Source organism: Chanos chanos, chromosome 1 (genome assembly GCF_902362185.1).
Source record: "Chanos chanos chromosome 1, fChaCha1.1, whole genome shotgun sequence".
Lineage (NCBI taxonomy): Eukaryota > Metazoa > Chordata > Actinopteri > Gonorynchiformes > Chanidae > Chanos > Chanos chanos.
In genome coordinates, this window is record NC_044495.1 from 16,837,158 (window position 1) to 16,862,720 (window position 25,563).

General features: G+C 43.7%; 1 protein-coding gene across 1 annotated transcript; it reads right to left on the minus strand.

Moving 5' to 3' along the window:
- Positions 1–4,137: 4,137 nt before the first annotated feature.
- Positions 4,138–25,258, minus strand: arid2 (AT-rich interactive domain 2). The gene is made up of 21 exons (XM_030786279.1): positions 25,143–25,258; positions 24,927–25,020; positions 24,055–24,152; positions 17,392–17,525; positions 16,408–16,626; positions 13,640–13,707; positions 13,480–13,549; positions 12,942–13,192; positions 12,582–12,678; positions 11,421–11,630; positions 10,985–11,149; positions 10,584–10,659; positions 10,342–10,476; positions 9,995–10,203; positions 7,420–9,767; positions 6,471–6,637; positions 6,024–6,162; positions 5,730–5,812; positions 5,433–5,556; positions 4,984–5,075; positions 4,138–4,585 (listed from the first exon to the last, which is right to left on the minus strand). The coding sequence occupies exons 1-21, from the start codon at positions 25,232–25,234 to the stop codon at positions 4,474–4,476; spliced, it is 4,983 nt and encodes a 1,660-aa protein (XP_030642139.1). The 5' UTR covers positions 25,235–25,258; the 3' UTR covers positions 4,138–4,473.
- Between the last annotated feature and the right edge of the window lie 305 nt (positions 25,259–25,563).

Here is a 25,563-nt window from a genome sequence, read left to right on the forward strand (position 1 = left end):
GCACAAAATACGTGTCATGCATGCATATTTACAATTTCATAAATCAGACGTAAACGGCAAACATTCATTTCATTATGATCCATGAAACTGCAGGTTTTAGTGTTAGACTGATGTCTCTATATCGGTATAGTAATGAAATTGGTTTATTTACGTATTTGATAGAGCACGCTAGTGTGTCACCTTTATTTTCACCCAAATACACGAGATTAATATTGATTCTAATACAATATGTACATATCTAAAATTATATTAATGTTTCAATAAAATATTTCTGTAAAATGTTTCTTTATGTGTCATTTAGTGAGATAACTATGCGAAGATTCAGGTTTGCTATGATTTGATAGTTTAGGTGCGTTGTGATTTTTTTTTTTTTCTTTACATTTTATTTGCACAGCTGTTTATCTGACGAACCTACCAAACTATGAGAATGAAAGATCAGTTCAATGCATGAAATTGATGAGAGGTGCCACAATAACCTAGCTGTGGAGAGAGTACAAAATGAATCAAGATACGGTGTTTGTAAAAGCTCCTATTTCACTTTCCACTCGGTCACCATTGACCTATTCAATGTGGAAATCGTGCAAAACCGTCCTAAGAAATGTAAGTCGACTTTTTTCCCCATGCGTTTGTCGACTCTAAGCTACTAAAATTGATACTGCCTGTGCGGAACCGCAACTCTGTCAGGTGTACATTTCGCCAGCCACTAGGCGGTGTTATTGTGGCTTTTTGGAGAGCAGTGGCCAAATATTTCATTTTACTATTAGGAGATCTAATGTACATTTCTAACTGTCGTCAGTGACGTCACAACGTGCCATGTCACATGACATGAGTGCTCAAAGATGAATTTATCACGAAATCAAACATAATAGAATTCAGATTCATTTCTTACATTCATTTTATTTTATTGCATTACTTAAAATATTGTGTGTATATTTATATCTATATATATATATATATATATATATATATATAAATAAGAGGTGTGCACCTCTCCCCTAAGACGTATCTGCATACATGGGCTACGACACGATTCAGATGCATTTTAATATGGAAGCATTCGGTGCGATTCGACGCGATGCAATCTGAGTTCTTAGCATTAGTTTAATGTTTAACTTTCATCTTCCACTATACATTAAAGCCAATTCTATAAAAGTGCCATTGCTTACCTTCAAATAGATATCATAAAAGACCAGGGAAGTATTTTTGTTACTTGATGGCACGGGAAAAATTAAAGAAAAATGTACATATCATGCTACGTATCATTTCAGAATTACATGCCATTGTGTTTATTACTTTTCCAATAGACACAGTTGGATAGAAAAAAGACTTAATGCATAAAGAAACATTTTGACATTATTAACTGAAGTCGGTCTCCATAGGCCTCACCAAGCCGTCTCACCAAGTGAGTGCAAAGATTTGTCGTGCTACCGCTGAACTTCATCGCTATTCTACAGACCTTACAAATGGCCAGACTTTTGTCCAGTTTTCCTTCCCACTTATAAAATGTCTTCCAAACTTTAGTTTTTAAATTTGATGGTGCACTGTAAACTGTGTCGGCGTTATAGGACAAGTGGTAATGTTTTTACCTCGCAAGCAACGCTAACGGTACTCTCATAAAAGGTAAAAGGTGAACAGATTTATTAGCGAATGACAGGCGGTGATTTTGAAAGTAACATGAATTGTTACGTTAGATCCGCGAGTCTTTCACAGCCGCTTATATACTAAAGTAGAATTAGCAGCAGAGCTTCAGTCAACCGATTCGTAACTTTAGAATCGGGCCATCGACCGATTCATGGTAAATGTTGATCTATCCAAGGGTCCGCGTATCGATGTAGTCGCATCTTTAAGGTAAAAAAAAGGTTTCCGATTCATATCGGTGAACCGTTACACCCATAATATATATATATATATATACACGCCCCCGCAAACTCCGCCTATTTGTTCTTAAAAATAAATATAGTTTTCATTAAAATAAAACATTTCAATCTAATTATCTATTTATAAACGTAGTCAAGACATGTCCCTTGTTTATAGTTTACTATGTCGAAATTAACCTAAAATATCAGGATAGATAAGGATGATGTTGATGTAACTCACTCACTCTGTCTCACTCATTAGCTGAGCCTAATGAGGGTCGCAGGGGTGCTGGAGCCTATCCCAGTATTCATTGGACAAAAGGCAGGGAAACACCCTGGACAGGTCGCCAGTCCACCGCAGTGATGTATTCCCTGTTATCAGAAATCAACACCTATACAAAGAACTGTACTTAAACGCTTAATTTCAGTAGATTTATGATTTGAAATTAATGTGTTATGTTGTGTTCTTTAGAAAAATGTCCTTTTTGCATTTTTATAGAATATATGATCTGTCGCTCCAAGTCTTTGTGTTTAGACAAGAAAAATGCAAAAAAGCATAGACATATACTTTTCTGAGTCACCAAGAATATGTGTAATACAGCTGTATAATTTCCATGTTTTGTACTCCAACAAATTTTCACATTCCAGTGTCAACAACCCACTTCCAGACCAGTCTGATCAAGATCTTACTGAATACTAACATTCAGTCTGACACGCTGGAACTTTTCGATAATGCAAGTGGATCAGTACCTCCACTTGAAAAGGAGTCATTATTAGGTGCCCATGATCTGGGGAACAGGTACAGACAGTGCTTAAATAGACAGATACAGGAGAGCAATAATACAACATTTAAAAAAATAACAGACCTGCCTCACCATCTCTTGGTCATTTCAGTTAGTAAGTTTTTCTCCTCTTCGCTTTTTCCCCTTTTGTTTTTACCAACATCAACACCATCACTTCTTTTCTCTTTTGTTCTTTCTCTCCGAGATACAGCCAGAGAAAGACAAGTAATCTGAACACCTTAACCTCTGAATGTGATTCTCTCACACAAATGGTCATGAACTTTATTGGGCTTGAGAACATTGTAAAAACAAACAAATTGGGGGGGGGGGGGGGGCAGGCACACAAATGTTCAAGTATGGACAGGCATCAGCTCTGAGCTCTAAAACTGACACAGATAGAGGAGTAAACAGAAAAAAATCAACAACTGAAAAAAACTCAACACATCAAACAAAGGCAAAAAATGTTCAGTCTTTTATTTAAAAACTATAAACAGTCACCAAAGTAAATAAAGCCAATCTATAACAGACTGTTAGGTATATGTATATCGCACACCCTACTGACACTGCAGAGATGGTGAAGGGGAGGTGTCCCCGCTTGGATGCTAACACAACAGGCAGTGATAAATGTTACACAACACAGCGGAGAGAGGACAGTCTAGGGGACCAGCAGCCGGAATGTGGCATGGGTTTAATGAAAAAAAAAAAAATAGTACAATAAAACTCCACACTATATTAAGATAGAAAAAAGCAGTGAAGAAAATATCATACCTGCACAGAAAGCAAATAACACAGGAGAAAACCTGTATAAAACTCCATGTATTTAAACCAATTTACAAATACAAAAAGAATCAGTTTGGGCAAAGGACTCGTACTGTGACTGATACCGTGGATACATGTTCAGAGGGGAAATACCTTCAATAGTTGTCTTTTTTTTTCTTCTACAAAATGACATGAGATATATTATTCATACTCTTTCAGCCAGCAAAATGAGTTCTACAAGTTATCATAATACAAAAAAAAAAAAAAAAGAAATCACAGTTCCACAAAAAACTGTTCCCTGTCCCCCCTCCCCAAACTTTACAGCATCAGTACCTTAGCAGAATTATTTACAGGGTTAAAGTACATTCATCCACTGCTGAGCATAGAATCACATTTCTTACAAGTAACCAGGGATTGATAAAAAAAAAAAAAAAAAAAAAGGAAAAATAATAACAAAACTTAGGTGAACCTACCAAAGTAATGCTTCTGTTCCTCCACAGAGAAAGAGCTCCAGTGGCCGCAGCGGCATGAAAGGGTTTTATTTTCATATTTATTAACAATATTTACAAGATTTTTTTTTCTCATTTAATCATATTGGTATTTATTTCCATAATAAATAAGTGAAAATATAATCGGCTCAAGTAAGAAAAACCAAGCTATCAAGTTCTAAAGAAAACAATCTAGCCACTCCTCCTCTTTAGTCCCAACCACCTCATCCTTCTCAAAACCCTCCCCCTCATCCTCCCCCACCCCAAAAAGAACCCTTTTACCCCGTTAGCCTATGGCCACTCTTCCAGGGTAGAAAAATGTGCTCGTATGGGGGTGTGATTAGAGTGTGTGGAGTGGGCGGCTGGTTTCTCAGTGGCTGGTGGAAGACCCGTGGCAGTTTGTGGGGAGTGAGGACTCCAAGTGTAGACGTAACGCAAGGAGGGATGAGGTGGAGGTGTAGAGGAGAGGAGAAGCTTTCCCCCGTGGCCCTAAGGACACTGGGCGTTGGTTAGCCAGCCCAGCAGGAGAGGAGCTGTTCCTTGTGTGTGTGTGTGTGTGTGTGTGTGTGTTTTTGGGTTGAGCTGGGCTCACGCCTGCAGAGAGTGCGTCAGTTCGTAAAGGCATTTGGCGAGCGTGGTGGAGACCTCCATATTACTGAGCGCCAACACAGACAGGTGACCCTCGTGCCGTTTTACCAACCTGCACAAACACACAAACGCATTATCACAACACACGCAAAGTCACTCTCTCCGAGGTAAAGCTTTGAATTGAAGAGTGCAATGGAGAGCCGACCTGCAGTCGACAGTATTACACTGAGAGAAATCAAAACAAGAAGAGCAATGGGTGAAATGTGCAGCTCTAGTCCCAAAAGAATTAAATGTAAGACCAAGTTCATTTGCATAAAAGGAAAGTTTTCAAAATAACAAATGTAGGCCACCACATCAAGTGGCTAAATAAGGGCTGTCATCAAAACAAAAACAAGGGTTGAATTTTGTCTAAGGACTTAATCACATTAAGCACTCTTGAACTTAGTTGCTTTCTTTCAGGACTTGCAATAAATGGTCTCTACACATGAAATTAGACTGTCAGCAACTTACTGTCGTCCGCAGTCTGAGTGCTTGGCGATGTTCTTCAGCGTTAAGGCAGCTGTTAATCTGATGTGTTTAGTCATTGGTCCCTCTTTGTCGTCCTGAGTAAGAGAACAGACAGTGAGCAGTCAGTCAGGGTCTTTGAAAATAAAGGATAAAAAATTGAATGCTGCCCCACTGTGTAAACCAACAGGTTTTGAGACTTTTTATGGACCATGGAGATAACAGTGATCTGTGATGTTACTGAGTGTTTTTTTTTTTAGAGTACATGCAGGTTACTGTTAACCTCTCATATCGGTGTGTGTGTGTGTGTGTGTGTGTGTGTGTCACTGAGTTTCTGAATACCACACTTCACATGTTACCTGTGATTAACCCTTCCTAATATCTAGCTGCATAAGGGCTAGTTCCACTGGGGTCTCTGAAGACTGAGTTAACTGTGATCTGCGTGTGTCACTTACGGTGAAGTCTCTGAACACCAGATTGCGAGATCCACGACGAAGTGCCATCAGAGCAGCGCTGGGGTGGTTAACCATGGCTTTCTGTGCTCTGAGCGCAGGGCTACTCACTGCCACTGGGGGAGACCTAGAAACAAACAGAAAACACAGTCTCACACACACAGAGTCTTATGTAAAACACCTCAAGAGGACATGGTCACATACAGATTCAACTCGGAGACAGTGAGACACACGGCACCAGCTGCTCTGGGTTTAAATGTTTTGCTAATGAAAAGCTTGGATTGCTAAGGTACTACATACTTGGAAGTTTTCTGATTGCCGCCTTGCATTTGTTCCTCCAGTTTGAGTCCAGCTATGAGGGCATCCCTGGAGCAGTGCTTATCCTGTAAACATACATGCACACATGGTTACTGATACTGACTTGAGTTATACACCCAAACGCTTTGAACTCTCCCTGATACACACATCACCCAAATCTGCTGACTGCTGCAGACTATGTGAAAATGAACCCTTCCTTCCTTAAGTGGAAAGAGTATAAACACAGAGGAGGGGCACATAAGAGAGAGAAAGGGAGAGTGAGAGAAGAATCCTTGCCTGTAAGTGTGTAATAAAGGATAGTCTCTGTCTGGGAAAAGGTTCACAGCCTTCCCACTGACACTGTCCAGGATATGTCTCCTTACTACCATGCTGTGTGGCAGCGTGGTAGAAAACCTGCGATGGCGTCTCAAACCACCTACAAAATAATTACACCAAATCAACAGCCAGCTTCAGACACAGCAACCAATCATCTCTCAGATAACGAAACAGCGACAAAGGGCTAAAACCATTAATACCGCCATCAACATTCTAAAAATAGCACACCACTGTCCGTGTGATTATGTGTGGTTAAAATCAAAAAGACAAATGTGAGAAGTTCTACAACAGCATCCACCACAGTAACCTACTGGGGTTGTTCCATGAGTAACAAAGATGAACAAAGAGCAAATGTTAAGTTACCCCAGCAGTCTACAGTACACTGACTGACGCAGTGATGGGCCTTACCGTTTACATGACTGCCACAAACATTTAAAGTTCTGCCCGGGTTTGCGTATCTGCTCTGGGGGCAGGGGTGGGGCTTGCGGGGTGTCTGGCGGAGGGGCGGGGCTTTGACTGCTTCCTTGTCCAGGTTGCAGAGCGGAGGAGGGAGCTTGCGTGGACACTGCATGCTGCTGCTGTTGCTGCTGCTGCTTGGTTAGAGAGAGAGAGAGAAGGAAAGATAAAAACTGAGAGTGAGGGGAACTCTGAGACTGCCTGGAGCACAGACGTGGACAACTCCACTACAATGACAGGGCAGGTTTCAATGTTTGTAGAGTCGTATCTGTGTATTGTGGTAATAACTGATTGCTTCAGTTCTCATAACTGGCTGAGGATCCCTGTATTCAAAAGAGCGTTCAGAGGCGCTCCAGACTATCTAATCTCCTAATGGAATGGAAATGAGCTTTAGACTCTTCACTTCGTTGTAGCTGAGTCTAAAGTAACTTAATGTGTGAGATTAAAATGGGCACTGTGGTAGGCTTGCAAAACACAATTTTCTTTTTCTCTCCAGTTTCACAAAAACAAAACTGTTTCCTGTTGTATGTCTCAAACCTCACAGTATCAGTACCTTAGCAACACAGATAATCAAACCACTAGTGTGCACTCTCAAGGTCGGCTGAGAAGAAAAGAAGTCTATTAATGTTCACTCACTCAGAATAAAACCAGGGGAATTTCATAATATCCTTTAATTACATGCACTGAATACATTTCAGAGTCTACAGCCTAAATTAAACACTGGCACACTGGAATATTTATAAGCTCTTCCCAGAGCTCTGGAATGCAAAAAATGCTACTTAGAAATCATGAATTTTATGCATTATTAATTTCAGGATTCATAATGTGAATAAAATAAGACATGCTTACAACCTCTTGTACAGACTGTGTTGTTAAAAGGGCTAGAGGGGGAGCAAATCACCTGAACGGTAGCTTCCGGAAGCAGCGCTAGCGTGCTGGCTTTCTGCTGAGCTGCATTCTCTATTGCTACTTTGGCTACTGTGCTTGGGTCTGCCCCGGCGGGCACTGCCACCATGGTGGCACTGCTGCCAGCATTGTTCGGGTCACTGATCGTGACGATCCTAACGCCCACTTTGCTGGGGATGCCTGACGACGCGTCCTCCACCGGTCGTTTCAGCGTCCTACTTTCACCTGTACCGTTAGTAGGCGGCAAAGACGCTTCGGGCCCTGTGGCATTCTGGGAGTTTGTGCTGGTGGGGGGTTGGGGTGGGGGGTGATGGTAGGGGGGTGGTTGCCTGGCAACAGGAAGGTCAGAGTTTTGTATGGAGGGTCCATTTGAGAGTTCGGTGCCATGGATTGCATTTTTGGGCCCGTTGGCCAGCCGCTCGGCCAGCTCTGCTTTGGCAGTGTCCTGTTGAGGGGGCGGGGCTAGACAGTCTGAGTTGGGCGTGGCCCCATGAGCTTTCATGGCCAAGGCCACCTCACCATTCCCCATGTGTTTGGAAGCTTTATGATTTGGAATGTTTTTGCTTAGGTGGGCATCAGATGCGCTGTCATCTCGCTCAAAGTCACACACCCCGTTCACCAGTTTTCTGGAGTCAGGGGTTGGGACTGTGGGTTTCCCAGTGGTGGGCAATTGGCTGGGCTCCATGGCCGGACCGTTAAGAGTTTCTGGTTGGCTGTTCCCTGAGTGGTACGGAGGTAGACCTGACTCATCAAACTTTTTCCCATTCAGCAGTTTGGCCACCGGCCCGTCTGACTGCGATGTCTCCCCATTGCTGGTCCTGGCGCTGCCTTCGGCAACTAGGGAGTTCTCCATCACCTCGATTTTCCGTTCATGGATGTGCAGGCCTGTGGCATCTTTAGCCTCTTCCTCCTTTTGGCAGATGATCTTGTCACCTCTGAAAGGTGGAGTAGGGGCAGGACAGGGCGCAGCCTGCTGCTGAGGCAGGGGAGGGGTCAGTCCTTGCACCTGCAGGCCGAGCGTAGGTTGGGCAGCACTGACAGACAGGCCTGGCTGAGAAGGGATCGATGCCCCCTGTGTGAAGCCGGGGTTTGGCACAACCGCGAATGTAACCTGGCTAGAGGGCGGAGCTTGCAGAATGGAGGCAGGGCTGCTGGTGGAGAGGATCTGGCCTGGGAGGATGGAGATGGGCACCGTCTGTACAGAGCCCTGTGTCTGCAACGAGCTCTGCACCAACTGGACATTTAGCTGTGGTGTTTGTGCAGTCACCGGGCCGCTATTAGCCACCTGGTAAACCACCTGCGGACTGGGAGCACTGGTGCTGCTGGGAGGAGGGACCTGGGGTGCTGGAAGAATGAGTTTCCCTCCAGGGGTGGAGGGGCCACGCTTTGGAAGCAGTAACTGTTTGATCAGACTGGACTCTGTGGAGGTAGGCTGGGCAGGAGGCTGGGGAGGATGGAGCTGTAGCTGCTGCTGTCGTTTTACCGACAGCATCTGACTGACAGTAGGGGGCGGACCTTGGGCCTGGGGCGGAGTTGAGGGAGGGGCCAGCGCCTGTGGGTTGGGTGGGGTGTTAGGTTGACATGGTGATGGGGAGGCTGAGGGCGTGGGTGTTGATTGAGTGGTGAGCTGGATGGTGGGAGCATTCGGCATGTTGGAGGGGTTGGCCAGCACAATCTGGTGGATGGCAGGGGCAAATGCGGGATTGGGCTGTGGATTTGGACTGACAATGACCACACTTTGTTGCTGCGGATGGGGAGGTTGCGTGGGGTGAGGGGGTTGCGTTTGAGGGGCAGGCTTAGGCGCAATGTTCTGGAACGTCACCCGAGGACCCTGGGCACCCTGAACTCCTGCCACTGTAAACACCTGACCTCCTGCGACCAGTGAGGAGCACGGAGCACTGGCATACTGGGGTGGTGCCAGAACCACCGCCTCTTGTGTCGGAGGCGACGCTAGCTGGCCTTGCTGTGGGGTGGCTGGTTGGGGAAGACGAGGACCCCCTGGCGGACACCCCTGCACCCTTCCAGTGAAGACGTGGCCCTGTTGTGCTCCCTGCTGGAACAGCGTGACTGGTGCATGGTGCAGCACCGGCTGCTGGGTGGGCGTAGCTGGGCTGTGGTTGGGAACAGCAGCAGTGGGGATGGAGCTCTGGATCATGGCTGTTTTGAGGATGTCATTGGGTCTGGCTGCAGGAGCTGGTGGAGGAGGCCTGGGGGCTGCCAGGGCCGATGGGTGAGTGTGCGCAGCTCCTTGTACACTGAAGGCCACCTGTGGTGCTGCCTGACTGGCAGTAAGGCTGGGCGCTGGTGCCCGCACAAACTGGCCACCCCCACCAGGGGGCAGAGCTAAACAGAGGGAGAAGGGGAGAGAGAGAGAGAGAGAGAGAGGAGGGAGAGAGGAAATTAGAGGAGACAGTGTGAAATTAGTTGCATTGGAAGCTGAAAAACTAGTGTCACTACTGCTATTCTGCAATGCCAACAAACTCTACACATCCAATTTAAGAAGCAGCCACACAATTAATCTAACGGTGTCTGGAATGAGGTGGTATCTGTGTGTTTGTGTGTGTGTGTACCTGGAGGTTGAGCTGGCGGATGTTCTGCTGGGGTTTCATGTTTGAGTGGTGGTGCTTGGCTGCCCTGTGATTGCTGCTGTTGCTGCTGGTAGTACAGCTGAATGGGGAGAGGGATGGGTCTCCGCCTGACCCCCACTACATGGATGTGGGCCTGGCCGTTAGTCCTCGGGTCCTCAACCCGCTTTACTGTGTGATTAGGGAATATTGTCCTACAAAAAAAAAAAGATACAGACTTAAATTTACATTCAAAACTCTTTAAAGCACATAGCAGATTTAGTCACTATGGTGTTTATGGGTTGTTTCCACTCGTTTATATTCTTAATTACTGTATGTTAGAGGGGACTAACCTCAGGCATTTGTAGAAGCCCGAGGAAGTGAGGATGCCTCCACGTGCCATCTTACTGCAGGTAGCCAAATAATCTGAGTACATCTCAGTGCGTGACACTGAGCCCTCAGGGCTCACCTCAAAGTGTGCATTCAACCTGCAGACAGACAGACAGACCTATCATTTACTATTTCCTACTGAAAGAAAGAAGGAAAGAAGGAAAGAAAGAAAGAAATAGGGAAAGAAGGAAAGAAACAAACTCACCACTGGGCTGTAAACTTCTCCCCGTCTATCTCAACAATACCTGGAGGTGGAGTGGACTGGACTGGAGCTCTTGGCACTACAGAAAGAGTTAATTACTCACTTAAAAAAACAAAAAAACTTAAAACAATTTCAATGTCTTGTTCCTATGGTAACCCTACACTACAGTGACTATCTTAACAAGACATGCTGCCTTCTTTGACCACTGGGAGGCAGTGCTAAGTCATATTTCTACTTATATTTTAGAAGTCACTAAACCGTAGTATTCACAAAGGCTGACAGAACAAGTGTTTACAGAAACCCACAAAGCAAAAGCCAAGCACTGCAATTTCACAGCAAAGCTACGGCCTGGTAAGCATGCTTAGTGCTAGTGTTTTGTTTTTGATGAGAGAAGACTGCCTTGCCTGTCCCAGGGGTAGCCTGTATGGAGGGGGGAACATGCTCAACGAGCTGAGGCCGGACCTCAGCCACCTGACTGCTGGAGCTCTGGTGCTCAATGAGTTTGACTGCTGTCAGAGCATCAGGTCCAAACGTGTGCAGGTCCACAGATACCAGCCTCACCAGCAAATCTGCACAGAAGATACACACACGTTTCATTAGATTTTAGTTACACGGCAGAGCTACAGTGGCACATCTAAACATGATTTGTGTCATTTCTGGCATATTCTGTTGGAGGCCAGTGAAGACTATGGATTAGTTCTATGAATAAGTGTGTGACTGACAACCAGTTTTACAGAGCCGTACGACCCCCCCCCCCCCCAAAAAAAGGTAATAAAGAGAGAAAGAGTTCTCTGAATTTCAGTCAGGTGGGGGGAACATGACAGTAGGGTACCCTCATACCTATGCTCCTGTCCACGGAGGCAATTTTGGAGCAGGTGATTTCTCCCAGTTCAGCTAATTGGTACAGAACCTCCAGAGAGGAGATGACCAGCATGACATCGGGTAAGGTGAGCAGGGTTATAACCTCTTTGTATGACTCCTGATCCACATACTCACAAATCAGAACCCCATTATCTTCCACTTTACTCAAATTGCCCAATATCTCCATCGCTGAGAGAGAGAGATAAAAGGAGAGAGAGAGAATGAGAAAAGATGAGGATACCTGTGTCTCACATCATCATATTATAGCCAATGACACCAACTCTAACCCTGTGATGACACTTTTCTGCTGAGTCTATGTGAGAAGTACTTAAAAAAACCCCAATAATAATTCCAGCTTACAGCCTGATAAAAGGCTCTGATGCATTTTCTGTACTGATGCCTTTGGGACATTTGCTTTGCTCAATTTAACCATAAATTCAATAGCGCATTGCTTTAGTAGTCATGGATTTCCCTGCTTATCTAAGGTGGGGCACCTAAGTGTTTTTTCAACCGCCTGAAATAAATAGAACGCATCAGAGTTGTTGTTTTTTTAATTCTTTTTTAAATCAACCTTAAAACTTTTTGGCTTTCTCTGCTGCAGTGTCTGTGGATATGCAGTGTGCTAGGCAGTAGACAGCACAGAGTAACAGAGTGACACCTGATACCTGCTATAGCATTCGCTGCAGTGCCTGTTTCACGTGCTGGTGTGTACTACCAGATTTGACATTCTAACTTCTGGATGTTAAGGCGGCTATCTGAATCTTTTGGAATCTTGACCACTGCAGGGACCTGCTGTCTCTAAAAGGTGGGTGAAAGGTTCTGTGCCTATACAGCTGACATGTGCTTATTTTACAGTGAAAATGATCATGTGTTGACTGACAGCCTTTATGATGCCAGCTCATTTTATTTTCGTTGTGACAACACGAAAGACAACATGGTTTTTTAGTGTGAGGATGAAAATGAAGAATTTTGCAAAAATGCACAGTTCGTGTATCAAATGACACAAAGGTTAACCCCAAACCTGTCAGCTGCTACAGGAAGGGTGGCACAAATATACCCTCAAACCCCTGCCCACCCACGACCTAAACCCTTAAAAAAAGAGAGTGAGAAAAAGAAAGAAAAAAAAAAAAAGGCTCTTACCTCTCATTTTCAGGAAGCGGTCTTGTGACAGTAAGCATTTGGTGATGGTGTGGAACATTAGATGGGTAGTCCGAAAATCAACAGGGTCCAACTGAAGCTGTCGACAAAACGAGGATAAAAGTTTACAGGGTCTCTGCCTGGCTGCTGGCCCAACATCAAAGACACTAAAACTTTCACCTCGCAAGGTGACAACAGGAAATAAAAACAAAAAAAAAAAACAAACAAAAAACCTTACAGTAAATCTACCTAATACTCATCATTAAAAACATGCCCGACTTCATAGGAAGTGCTTTAAATGGATTTGGGAGACTGGATGTAAGTATTTAAGATGCAGGGGTACGGCCGGTGTGGGGGGCTGACCTCTGCGGCCACGTTTCCCAGCGTGTCCAGGCCGAGCTGTCTGAGGGAGATAAAGCTGCAGTGGGCACACAGGAGGAGGAAACGCAGGCAGGTCCGGTTGGCAGCCAGCAGTTTGACGTTAGCCTCTTCAAACGACAGGTTTCTCAGAATAACAGCCACCTGCAACACACGCTGGCCCTCCAGATCTCCGATTCCCACGCCACGTGGCGGATGGAAAAGCCAATCGCGCTGTTCTCCGCACTCAATGCCATCTGAGACAGAAACACAGCGTGGGACAAACACATGTTTCAAACTGCCTCCTGACTCCTCAGCAACATTTTAAACATCACAGAACTTCTTACATCAGCAAAAGACATAGATTCAAATTCCATTAAACCAGCAGAAAAATGACCGCTGCAATATTCTTTTGTATCGTAACACAGTAACAAATGTAATTGCTCTTCTATATCACAGACAGCCTGTGAGGTGAGGACTCTGGATATGAAATGTTTTCAGTTGACACTACACACAGACCAGAGTGTGATTTGAGTCCACCTACCCTGTGGAGTGGAGCTCTTATCAGACACCAGATCTTTCACTTCTTTATCCTCCACCACATCCTTCCAGAACTACACATACAAAAATCAAACATTTAGAGCGAGGCAGAGACATTGCATCTCACAAATATTAAAGTAAGATATTGGAACTAAAGCTCTGACCTTCGTGAAGTCTCGTGATGTCTTCTCCCTCCAGTCCGTTCCAAACACAGCAGAAAAACTTCCTAATGCTGCAAGCACAACCCCACAATCACGCACGCATGCACGCACACACACACACACACACACAGCCATTAGGAGAGTGTGAAGCACCAGACCACTGACAAACTGTCTGAGTGGCTCAGTCGCTCCTTAAAGGAGCAGTTCACCCTTATTGATATATGGGCCTATTTTGACTGTTACCTTGCACTTAAACTGTATCAACAAAATTCTTCTGATGCATTATTTTAGTACATCAATATTAACCAATGTTTTTTTGTTTGTTTCCATTTTAATTATATCAGTGTGTCTTTTGGGGGATACCCGATCTGATCAAATATAGCTTTACTTCCAGTCTTAGCGACTAACAGTCTAAAAGTACTAAAAGCTGCTCTTTTCTCTCATGACCACAATATTAGAGATTACACGCCATAGCCTATATAAAACCTGCACATGAAAGCCATCTGAGCTACTGACAAACACCACAGTGAGATTTCTAATGAATCTACTGACAAACGCCACAGTGAGGTTTCTAATGAATCTATTGACAAACGCCACAGTGAGATTTCTAATGAATCTACTGACAAACGCCACAGTGAGGTTTCTAATGAATCTACTGACAAACGCCACAGTGAGGATTCTAATGAATCTACTGACAAACACCACAGTGAGATTTCTAATGAATCTACTGACAAACACCACAGTGAGGTTTCTAATGAATCTACTGACAAACACCACAGTGAGGTTTCTAATGAATCTACTGACAAACTCCACAGTGAGGTTTCTAATGAATCCACTGACAAACGCCACAGTGAGGATTCTAATAAATCTACTGACAAACGCCACAGTGAGGTTTCTAATGAATCTACTGACAAACTCCACAGTGAGATTTCTAATGAATCTACTGACAAACTCCACAGTGAGATTTCTAATGAATCTACTGACAAACGCCACAGTGAGGTTTCTAATAAATCTACTGACAAACACCACAGTGAGATTTCTAATGAATCTACTGACAAACTCCACAGTGAGGTTTCTAATGAATCTACTGACAAACGCCACAGTGAGGATTCTAATAAATCTACTGACAAACGCCACAGTGAGGTTTCTAATAAATCTACTGACAAACACCACAGTGAGATTTCTAATGAATCTACTGACAAACGCCACAGTGAGGTTTCTAATGAATCTATTGACAAACACCACAGTGAGATTTCTAATGAATCTACTAACAAACACCACAGTGAGGTTTCTAATGAATCTACTGACAAACTCCACAGTGAGGTTTCTAATGAATCCATACGTCAACGAGTGAACGCTCCCTTTAAGGAGGACGCTATAAAGGACTCCCTGTAGGAGGCTCTATAAACTGCCAGACCTTAATAACTCCTGCTGTTGTAGCAGAGACTGACAGGAGAGCTTTTCATCAGACACAAACAAACGTGTGAGAGTTTTCTGCCCATACAATTAGGCAACTTGCAGACAGAGAGACTCATACCCAGAGTGCGCGTGCCAACAACCTCAGACATCCATACAGACAGCCTCTCCATTTCCTCTGACCAGCACAAAATACTGCTCTACAGACTTCAGTTTATCACACTAACGTCAGAAATGCCAAGATAAACAATACCACATGAGGACATTTCCTACAAAAATAGTTCCTTTTCTCATTCACTTGTGACTGTGTTTTTTTGTGCTTGCCAGTTGAGAGAGAAAGAGGGAGAGCAGCAGAAGAAGAGAGGAAGAGAGAGAGAGAGAGAGAGAGAGAGAGAAACCGCTAAACTGTCAGTTAAAGGCTTCAAACAGGTGCACAGAGGATGAAAGAGAAAAAAAGACGACTGGAAGAACAATTCCCCTCACGTTAGACACACTGAGATCGAGTTCAAAGGAGCAGCACTCACACGAGCACAACCTAACAGACGCATACAAGCCACTACACACAGGTAGATAAAGCCACAATTCTTCATTGTTTGGGGTTTTAAAAGCAGCAATATGGCATTTACATTGAGCCTTAAAGGATATCCTACAGTGCTTTGTCTATGCATGCTCCCCTCCCACTGGCTGACACCAATGTTCAACACACTCATACTGCTTGAGCCCGTGCAGCTGAGAATTAGTGTGTCACATGTATCATCTGAGGACACGCTGTTAGTGACTGCTCACATACTGACTCCTTACACACCTCTGGAGTCAAAGAAAACCCATTTTCAACCCGAGAGAAAAGGGTAATTCTGTTCTTAAACAGTGAAATGAAAAGAAAATAATGCTCCAGTGTTCTCCAGGTCATTCCAACAGCCCTAACCTAACACTTTCCAGGAATAACTTGGCCGCAGCCAACACGCAGCAGCCAAATATGTACAGCATACACATCTCTCAGTATAATGTCTGACACACGGTGAAAAAAGAAACAAATTCCCACTTAAACCATAAACAAAACGTGCACAATTCAGCTACGGACCCAGCAGCACAGGAGTTACCTGCCAGATTCAAAAAATATTTCGCGCGTGATTAAGTAAAAAGTGAAGCCAGAAGCACCCCCCCTTCCCAAACCCCATCAAACATTATCTAATGCATCATTAATCCAATTTCAACCTCTTTAAATGGTCATTTGTAAGGGCAGCAGCTGTTTTGCTTGGAGTGTTTGACAGAGGGGCAGAGCTAACCGCCTGTGAGAGTTTAAGGCTGAGAGTAGATGAGACTGTGAATGAGAGGGAGCGAGGGAGAACACGTACAGTCGTCGAACACGCCGGTGTGGGCCAGCAGCAGCGTGATGAGTCGCGGCTCCTTCTCTAGCTGCATCACGTGTTTACTCTCGTTGGACAGTAGAGTGCAGACGTTGATGGCAAAATCCACCTCGTTGGGCAGCCCCGACAGCAGGGAGAGCACCAGTTTATTATAATCACACGGTGGGACAAACTCCGTGGACAGTCCATAGCTTTGGCGGAGATAGTCTGTCAACCAAGAGAAAGAGAGAGGATAACAGTTTAGGAAAACAAGAATAGGAAAATAGAAATCTTTCTCTTTTGGGTCTGGTTCAATTTGTTGATTTATCCTCTCAGGTCTCTGCAGCAGTTAAGAGATGCATGTCCCACATTTTGATGTATTCAACTTGAAATGAGAAATAAGTCCATCTACAACATCTGTTCAAAGGCCAGATTTGTCTGACAGAATATAGTGACACACACACAGGCACAAATGTGTGGGCGCACTCACACACCGCACACTCACACCAGGGGCATTTTCTTTCCACATAACTGGAGTAAAGAGCTTGAACATGCTGGCAGAGCTCCAGACTAACCCAACACAGAGCAGTGGTTTACACACACACACACACACACACACACACACACACATTACTTACAGCCTGCTGGTCAGACACTCTAACACTGCAGGGAAAATACACTCCAATATATGCCACCAGAGACAAGCATTTTGCTCTCTTCCCTTCATATACAAACACAGAATCAAACACAGACCGAGCGCAACTCAAAACAGGTACATTAGCTGATGTGAGTGCGCTTTCAGACACCAAGTGTGATAAATAAGGATATGAGTCAGAGCTCAGAGCTTATGTCATCTGGTAGCAGCATCAATAGCCAGAAGGCAAAGCACTTAAAGCCGCCACTGAATTGCCCAGATTGAGCAGCCAGTGAAGTCTGGTAGCTGTGAAAGAAGCGTATAGTGTGTGTGTGTGTGTGTGTGTGTGTGTCTGTTACCTGATACAGTGTGTTGCTGGTAGTTGTAGGAGCAGGGTATTGCACCGATTGGAAGCGATGGTTTGGGGTTTCCAGGCTGAACCTCCTCATCATCCTCCCCAAAATGATGGACTTTCTCATACTTCTCTAAATAACTGTGAGAGAGAGAGGGAGAGAAAGGTTGAATAAAAGATAAGCAGCAGCTGAATGTGCACAAGCATGCAGGACGCACTGACTCCCACCGCTCTCATACATTCAAGGCCAGCCTGGTCCTTATAGTAATACAGCCGTCCAGAATGACACTTCATCAGTAGAGAACACACAACAGCAAAGAAAAAAAGACTGCATTCTTCTTCAGCATAACTGTCAATGAAGCCAAATTCCTTCACTTCTCAAACAAGCCTGTATCTCTGGTTTGTCTTCACCATATGTAATAGTTCTTTTGAGACTGGACTTTAAGCAATGATCAGAAAAATTAACACAGTTACGACTTCCAGCTAAACATCAGGCAGACTGTAGTGATAAACAACAAGTCACTAAGAAATGCACACACACACACAGAGAGTAGTGGGATGTGTGACAATAGGAGAGCATGACATAACTCAAAAACCGCTGGTTCACTCCCATCACACACAGATTCAAACTGCGGATGGGTGATTCACTCAAACTTTCTCTTTCTTCCTCCGTCTCTCTCATTCACTCACACACAGACACACCACACGTTGTAGCACAGCCACAATTCATAATGTTCTCCCACTGGAGCCCAATGACAGTTGGCAGATAACTCATTGTCCTCACTCAGTGAACACTGCGTATCCGTTCCACTCACACAACACATCACACGCTTCTCCTTTCCTCTCCTCTACACTTCTTTCCACATGTCTCAAACGGGGAGAAAGCCACTTTCAGCTCAGAGAAACCCACAAACCCCAGGCTGACACCAAAGGCTTCAAAAACAAAAGTGATACTTGAGGTAATGATCAATTTTGACATGTTGCATACATGGGCTAAATTAGGCTAACGATTTGAGCAGACATAAACAACACAGGCAAGTGGGACAAAGAGAGAAACTCATGGTTGTTGACAGTGGAATTCATCTGCTGGTCCAGTCCCGCCTGAACATTGCCCCGTGTGTTGAGGAGATCAGAATGTTAGGGGAAGCTAAACTGAATAGGGTTTAAAATCTTAAAAGCTTTTATAACCACTATATTACAAACAAAGCCAAGCGCGGGCTATTAGAGCTTGTAATTTATCCACAATCATTTGATCACCTTCTAAAAAAAGGTTAATGTGACATTCCAGAGTGGTCTAGACAGAGTGCTCTTAGTTCAGAGCCATGAAGCTCTGAGGGTTTCACAAGTGTTTAGAGAGTCGATCCAGCCAACACACGGCACAAGCTCAACACGTCTCATCAAAAAAAAAAAAACTCAAAAGGTTCAAGTCAGAGGATACTAACGCAGACAGATGTGTCAAAACACAGCTTTCAACCTCAACCACAAAGCCGTTGTTTCGGAGCAAATACCACAGCAGTCAGCACGAGAATCTGCCCACTATTGAATATCTTGAGTAATTTAGTGGCTTTGTTTCATTTGGGTTGTGGTTCCACTATTAACGCACACTCAGAGGAATTAAAGTCATGAGCAATGCTGCACTCACAGAACAGCCCAGCACGTGACTCAGTGTGTGAGGGCCCCTGGGCCGCATGGCAGAGGTAATCCCCCAGCCGCTGCACTCACACACACACACACACACACACACACTATAAATACCCAGTGCTCTACACAAACTCATCAAACATCATGTGCCTGCCCCACTCCCCACGCCTCAGCACAGCTGCTCACTGCTCTCTACACAAAGCTGTTTAGCTGATCAAACAAGGAAGGATTTAGGTAAAGATCAAGGTGCTTAGATGACATAACTCATACACTAGTGGGTTAATGAGACTGTGGGTTGAACGTTAAAAAACTCAATGCCTAATCAGAGTCATTTACCAAAAAAAACATCTCAAAATACACAGAACCCCTCATATTTGTGTGCTAGAACACACCAGAGGTGCAATTTCCTCTACAAAGCCTTGGCCAGAAAATGAGCACTTTGCTAACAGCGTAAGTACACAGAGAATTCATGATGGTGAACAGTAAATCATTTGTCAGTGCATAATAAGGAGAAGCCCTATGGGAGTGTGTGGCGTCCTCACTGCTGGGTCCCAGTGCTGACCCACTGACTGAGAAGGGCTGAGATGTAGGTTAATGTGCTTTAAACTGGGGGACATTTCCTCCTGCCACTGCTGAAGGGAAAATAAGCGTCAGTCTCTGACCAACAGAGGGCTAAACATGACTGAAGTGCCAGGGTACTAACTAAATAACCACTAACACCTTCATCGATCTATTTACACATGCCTGCACCCTCCCTAAAGCTTAAAACCTCACATTTAATGCCTCAATATGATAAGAAGTCACAGTGCACACTGCCCTCTGCTGGATATATGCACTCACCCACCCACAAATACACACCACACACAGACACACACACAGACACACACACAGACACACAGCAAAAGTGGACAAGGTCAGTGTTACCCTGCAGACCTCCAGGATGAGCAGAGCTTCTTGACTGGTCAGATGATCATTGATGTCATGCTGACCTGATCATGAATCAAAAACAGTGTGCCCCACACCTCCACAGCAGTCAACAGAGTGTGTGTGTCTACGTCTGTGTGAGCCCTTTAAAGTAAAAACTAGACCTTCAAAGAGAGCACTATAAAAGAGTTTAAAGTATTAACTACAATAAAAGAGAATAGTGAAAAAGTATTCCAGATAAAACACCGTTTAGGATTCCAACATACACTTGATTTCATAAATATAATAATCAAAACATTTACCAAATCAGAAAGTCTACATAACACTAAAAGTGAAAAAGAGTTTCACAGACAGATTCTGTGCTTCAGTCGTAAATACTCAACCAACCTCAGCTGTCTGCAATGGAGTACAAATGCCTGTGTGTGCAAGCACACACACACACGCGCACCTCAGAAATCACATCTGCCATCATCAGAGCACAAGGGATCTCAGCCCAGCAGACAATGTAAATACAGTTTATAGAAAAGCCTACACAATAAACATACCAAGACCTGCAGGCTATGATAGCACCTGCCCTCCACAAAGCAGACTGATCACAGCGAAGGACACAGGCATAACAATCGCCAATTCAAATGCATTCACTTTGCAAATTTAGCAAAACTAGGAAGCATGTGACCATCCTACAGGTGGCTGAGAGGTAAAGTCTACATGGACTGAAGAGAAGCACGTTAAACAATAGCATTCAAAGCAGCTCAAATGTAGCTGAGCCAGCAGGCTGAGTGATATCTACATGAGCACTAGGCAGTAAAAAGTGAGGTATGGGAAAGCTGTCAGTGCCCTATCCATTAGCAAGCACGTTGGTTCAGACGTCAGGCTCTGTGCCTTTGAATGGAGAATATCAACAGTGTGTGAAGCTCAGGCTGAGGATTACTCTGTCTACAGCACTAAAGTTCTGTTTGGTGCAAGCAGAAAACACTTGATTTTCTCACAGACAACTGAGTCAGACACTGAGTTTGTGATTCTACACACACTGCCACTCAGACACTACCAGCGTGATAATAGTGGGTTTTGTGGGAGGTTAGACGGACTGAGCTCATTTCAATGAAAGATTCATGGAGGAAAATGTCTTTCACTGATTATGGTATCTATAGACCCTGTAATGCACGGAAGCTTTTAGATATTTCATCTGCAATAACACACAGAGAAGGACAAAGTTTTGCCCTATAATGATCCCACTTGCTGTTATCACCAGGCCTGCGTTCAGATAGATCTTACTCAACAATTCTTTCACATCAGGTTTACACCACAACACCAGCAGACGTGACTAAGCCTCAGAGCAGGTACACTACATATCAGAACCAAAAATACAGAAACAAACATTTTACATTTCAGCAAAGGGAGCTACATCTCAGTTCACTGCAACCTATGCTGACAGAACAGAAGAAGACGAAGAAGAATTGACAGAGGTCAATCACAAAGCATGCATGATGCCCCTGACCCCACTGTTTCCATTGTGAGAAGTACAATGAAGAATACAGTGCTTCCCCCTCTCTCTCCAGACATCTGTCAAGTGTATCGTCAGACGGTCTAGATCTCACCATACGGACGGTGAGCACAGTAAGGATGTCCAATTCACGTCCAAAACTGTGTTTTAAACAAGCTCAAACAACACTGACAGAGGCTGGACAATAAAATGCTTCAATCCCACAGACAGTCCTCTAAATGTCATAACATGTCTTTGAAATAAATGTCCATCTGTTGTCTCCATTATTTCAGCTCACTTCACTGTGACGGGACTGGCCACGGCATTGGCTGGAAACGCTACAACTAGCTGACGTAAAGACCAGCTTTTGATTGGCTAGTACATAAACCCTCTTGGCTTATCAATCTTGAATATGGAGAAAAAAGTGTGGTGTAACTTTATCTGGACTAGCTTCACTAGACACTCACACTGTCTATCAGAAGTATGCAGCATTCTCAAACAGTTCACTCCATTTACTAGCGTTGTGCATTTTAAGAAGTGTCAAAACAGACCGTAACCCCCTGCATCTCTAAACCTGAACATGTTTACCATGTTAACAGTTTATTTTGACTCAGAAAACAGCATATAATCTCAACCTTAGATACACAGCTATCATTCATTTCAGTTTTTGAAACCCATTAGAGCCAAGTATCTGAATGATAAGAATTTATTTGCCCTTTTCTTTGACATTATAAATGCACACAGAGCAACAATGCAACATTAATAAGCATCTGTCATCCGTACCAAGCACTGCATATCTTTCTTAGGATTAAAAAGACCATGAGAGCCTTTGTGTGTATGGGTGTGATGAGGGGCAAGGTGAAAGTCAAGACATAGTTATGGAAACATCCTCTACCTGCTATTAAAGAACAGATACACTACACAGCCTCGATCAGGCATCAGCAACACAGTCAGTTTGGCTTCAGTTGGTGTTTGGAGAGAGACAGTAGTCTTCAACAGCAATAGAGTGTAAGCCATCCCACTGAATACTGTTGAGCACTACTATATCAGTCCTTCATAAATTCAGAGTCTGGCCCACAGGAGTATCTCTGTGATTCAGAAGACACAAGCAACACTTTGACAGGCTCACACACCCTGTATAACTCTCCCAGTTCCAAACATGATCAGCACTAGGTCCAGAATGAGCACCTTTCCCCCATCAAATACTCGTAACACATGCAATATTCAAACATCACCATGTGCCTCCCTGGGGATTTGCCGTTCACTGATTCTTAAAACTCTATGTTCTACTACCGCTATGAGTTTCATTTCTGCTATTCTGCTGTGTGGCAATTTATTTCACTAACAAGATTCACACCAAAAAGGAGCAATGTGCTATTCCTCGAGTCCAGGATCTCGAACTATGTTTCAGAATACTGTTCCTGTCAAAAAGGGGATATCGCCTAATACGCACCAGCTCTCAGTCATCACACACTCAAGTTAAGCCCTGCATCTCTCTCACTTATTTACTTATCAATACCACTGACCTGCATCAGGCTGAACTGACTGAAAAACATCTAAAATAAAAGGCAGAGACAGTGTAACACAAAGCATGTTATGGACTAAGTCTGAGTTGTGTCTCGCTCCAGTCTGTAGCAGGTGTGTTTCATGCTGAAACACTCTCAAACCAGCTCTGCCAAGTCTCACTGCCGCTCACAGCCACGGAACTGGAGGGAGTTTTTAAATCGGAGAACTGTACATTTGACTGAGGAAACTACTACACTCGCCTTTCTGCAAACACGTTTAAGGCAGCACATCATTTACCACTCCAAAGCTCTTTCTGTCTTAACCACTTATTTCAGAACAAAATGTTCAAATGTATCCCTTCACAAACCACATGCATTCAGCTTCAAAAATATACGCACAATATCATCTGTGATTTGATATGGAAGAGGCTTTAATCAAAGCTTTTGTGCAACAAAACTAAATGAATTGAAGAAAATAACTATTAAATGATCATTTTCACAGGGTTACATTTAATTCTCAGTAAAATTTAGAGCACACTGGTGACAAAGTGACTAACACACAAGCTCCGGCAAGAACTTTTTTTCCATTCAGTAACCAAACTCACTTTACATTCATCTTAAATACCACGCTGAGAGCTCCAGTGAAGGCTGGCTCTTGCAAATGCAGACCTGATAACACCTTTTCCTGACATCTGACAGTGAATAAACTTCACAGGTGCTGATTCGTGCATAACAAGAGTAAAGTATGCTCTTGCCCAATAAATGTATACATACTATGCCAAACCATTCAAAAGAGAAAAGAGCTGCATTAAAAATATATCACAATTTTATCCTATACCACTCTCAGTAACAATAACTGACAATCATCTACAAATAACACCATCAAAACACGTTTGTAACACAAAACACAAAACACAGTTAAGTAAAATTATTCACTTTCCATGGAAGAATGAGAAAGTAAAGCACCACAGCAAACAGCGAATGTCGAAAAGCAGGAGCATATAACGTTTTAGATGACAATGAAAGATCATTTCCTGATAGCGGCATCATGCAACTTGTAAACATTTGGTCCATGTGGCGGAGTAGAAGCAGAGTGGAGAGGAAGACAGAAACTTACCGAAGGTAGTACTGTTTTAACACAAAAGCAGCATTGGAACAACTCCTTGGAAAATTAAAATCTTCGCCAATTTCGGACCACTGGTTTTTATCTGAAACCTGCAAATAAACATATTATTCAAATCAGTACGTTATAACATTAATCTAATTTGCATGCAAGTGTAATATTGCTCAAAAATAAGCGTCCAAGCAGGAGATATAAATTGATTGTGATTGCTTGCAACCCGGTCAATACAACTGTCTGAATTAGCTAGCTAACTAATGTTAGCAGTATGGCTAACATTACTTTAGATAGTGAAATGGAGAGCGACCTGTAGTGATAACGACGCCTCGTCCTACAAATAAACCGCCCGCACACATTGCGATCAATATGAAGTGTCGCGGCTTGCGTGTATTTAGGGTCGTTTATGGTATTTACTGTATTCAATAAATAGGCCCGTGTGAGGCCTACATTTAGTCTCCAGCCATGAAGCCAAAGATGGCTATTGCGAATTACTAGCTTCCTAGAGGTAATCGCAAGAATCTACCCCCAAAACCTAACATCCGCGGCGAGGAGCGTTTCTAGCCCATGCTCTGTGCCGATAATCGATGTTAAACGTGCCCGCTAATTTTGAGTTGCTCAAACTGCACTCAGAGTCCTAGTAGTGGAGCTCAGCCGCTAACGTCCGGACTTTCAATTCAAACCACACTACAACACAAGCCTCCACATTGCACTGATGGCAAGCGAACACAAGGCCATTATCACTCCAACTACAAAAGCTGTGAAATCAAAAACATCCTCAAAGTATGGAAACACATAGTTTCCTAGAAGTGCAAGGCAGGCAGCACGGAGCGTCTAAGTGCAAATACATAGCTACTTTTAGTTCCACTCACCTTAGCAAATCCACCTAACGAGACGACTCTCATATAGAGAGCATTCAGATCCAGCTCTTTACCTCCCACGATTGGAATCTTTTTAAACGGTGATCTAAAGAGAAAAACATTTGGATGAATACGAGAACCTCTGGTTGAAATTCTAAACACACTTACATTTATAAGTGAGCGAGGTTTAAAGTTATATTTTAAAGAATAAAGCCGCTTCCCTCTCACCCTCTGCTTTGGTGAAATTGCCGCAGCTCATCCAGGAAAGCTAGTCCTTTCCTTCGCTGATCAGGTAGATTTTTTCCCGTCGAATTTGCCATTGTTTAGATCCTTAAAATTGGTTAAAACCCCTCTCATACGCTTCCTAAGACACCAAGGATCCCATACTCCGGCGGCGCTCAGTCATTCGCGAGGCTGAGTGTTTAAAAAGTTAAAGAAATAGCTAATAGAAAGAAGAGCGCCAGCTCGCTAATAAAGACTGTTAAAGCTACACAGAAAACAAGCCGATTTCAATCTACTCTAAGTTCAATCAAACAATTAGAATATCGATCGATTTTAACGACAAACTAAAATTCCCATTGTACAAGATGGTAAATTAACTGTACTGGTTGCAATTGTGTTCGTTTGGAGTGGTTTGACAGTGTGGTAC

Bases quoted from the DNA above. Each gene is read 5' to 3' on its own strand.
- arid2 (XM_030786279.1), bottom strand. From the start codon at position 25,234: ATGGCAAATTCGACGGGAAAAAATCTACCTGATCAGCGAAGGAAAGGA. The intron at 10,660-10,984 runs GCAAGGCAGTCT...CTCTTTCTGTAG, and splicing joins ACAGGCTACCCCTGGGACAG to TGCCAAGAGCTCCAGTCCAG. The intron at 5,813-6,023 runs GCAAGGATTCTT...GTATGTTTACAG, and splicing joins CCTTTATTACACACTTACAG to GATAAGCACTGCTCCAGGGA.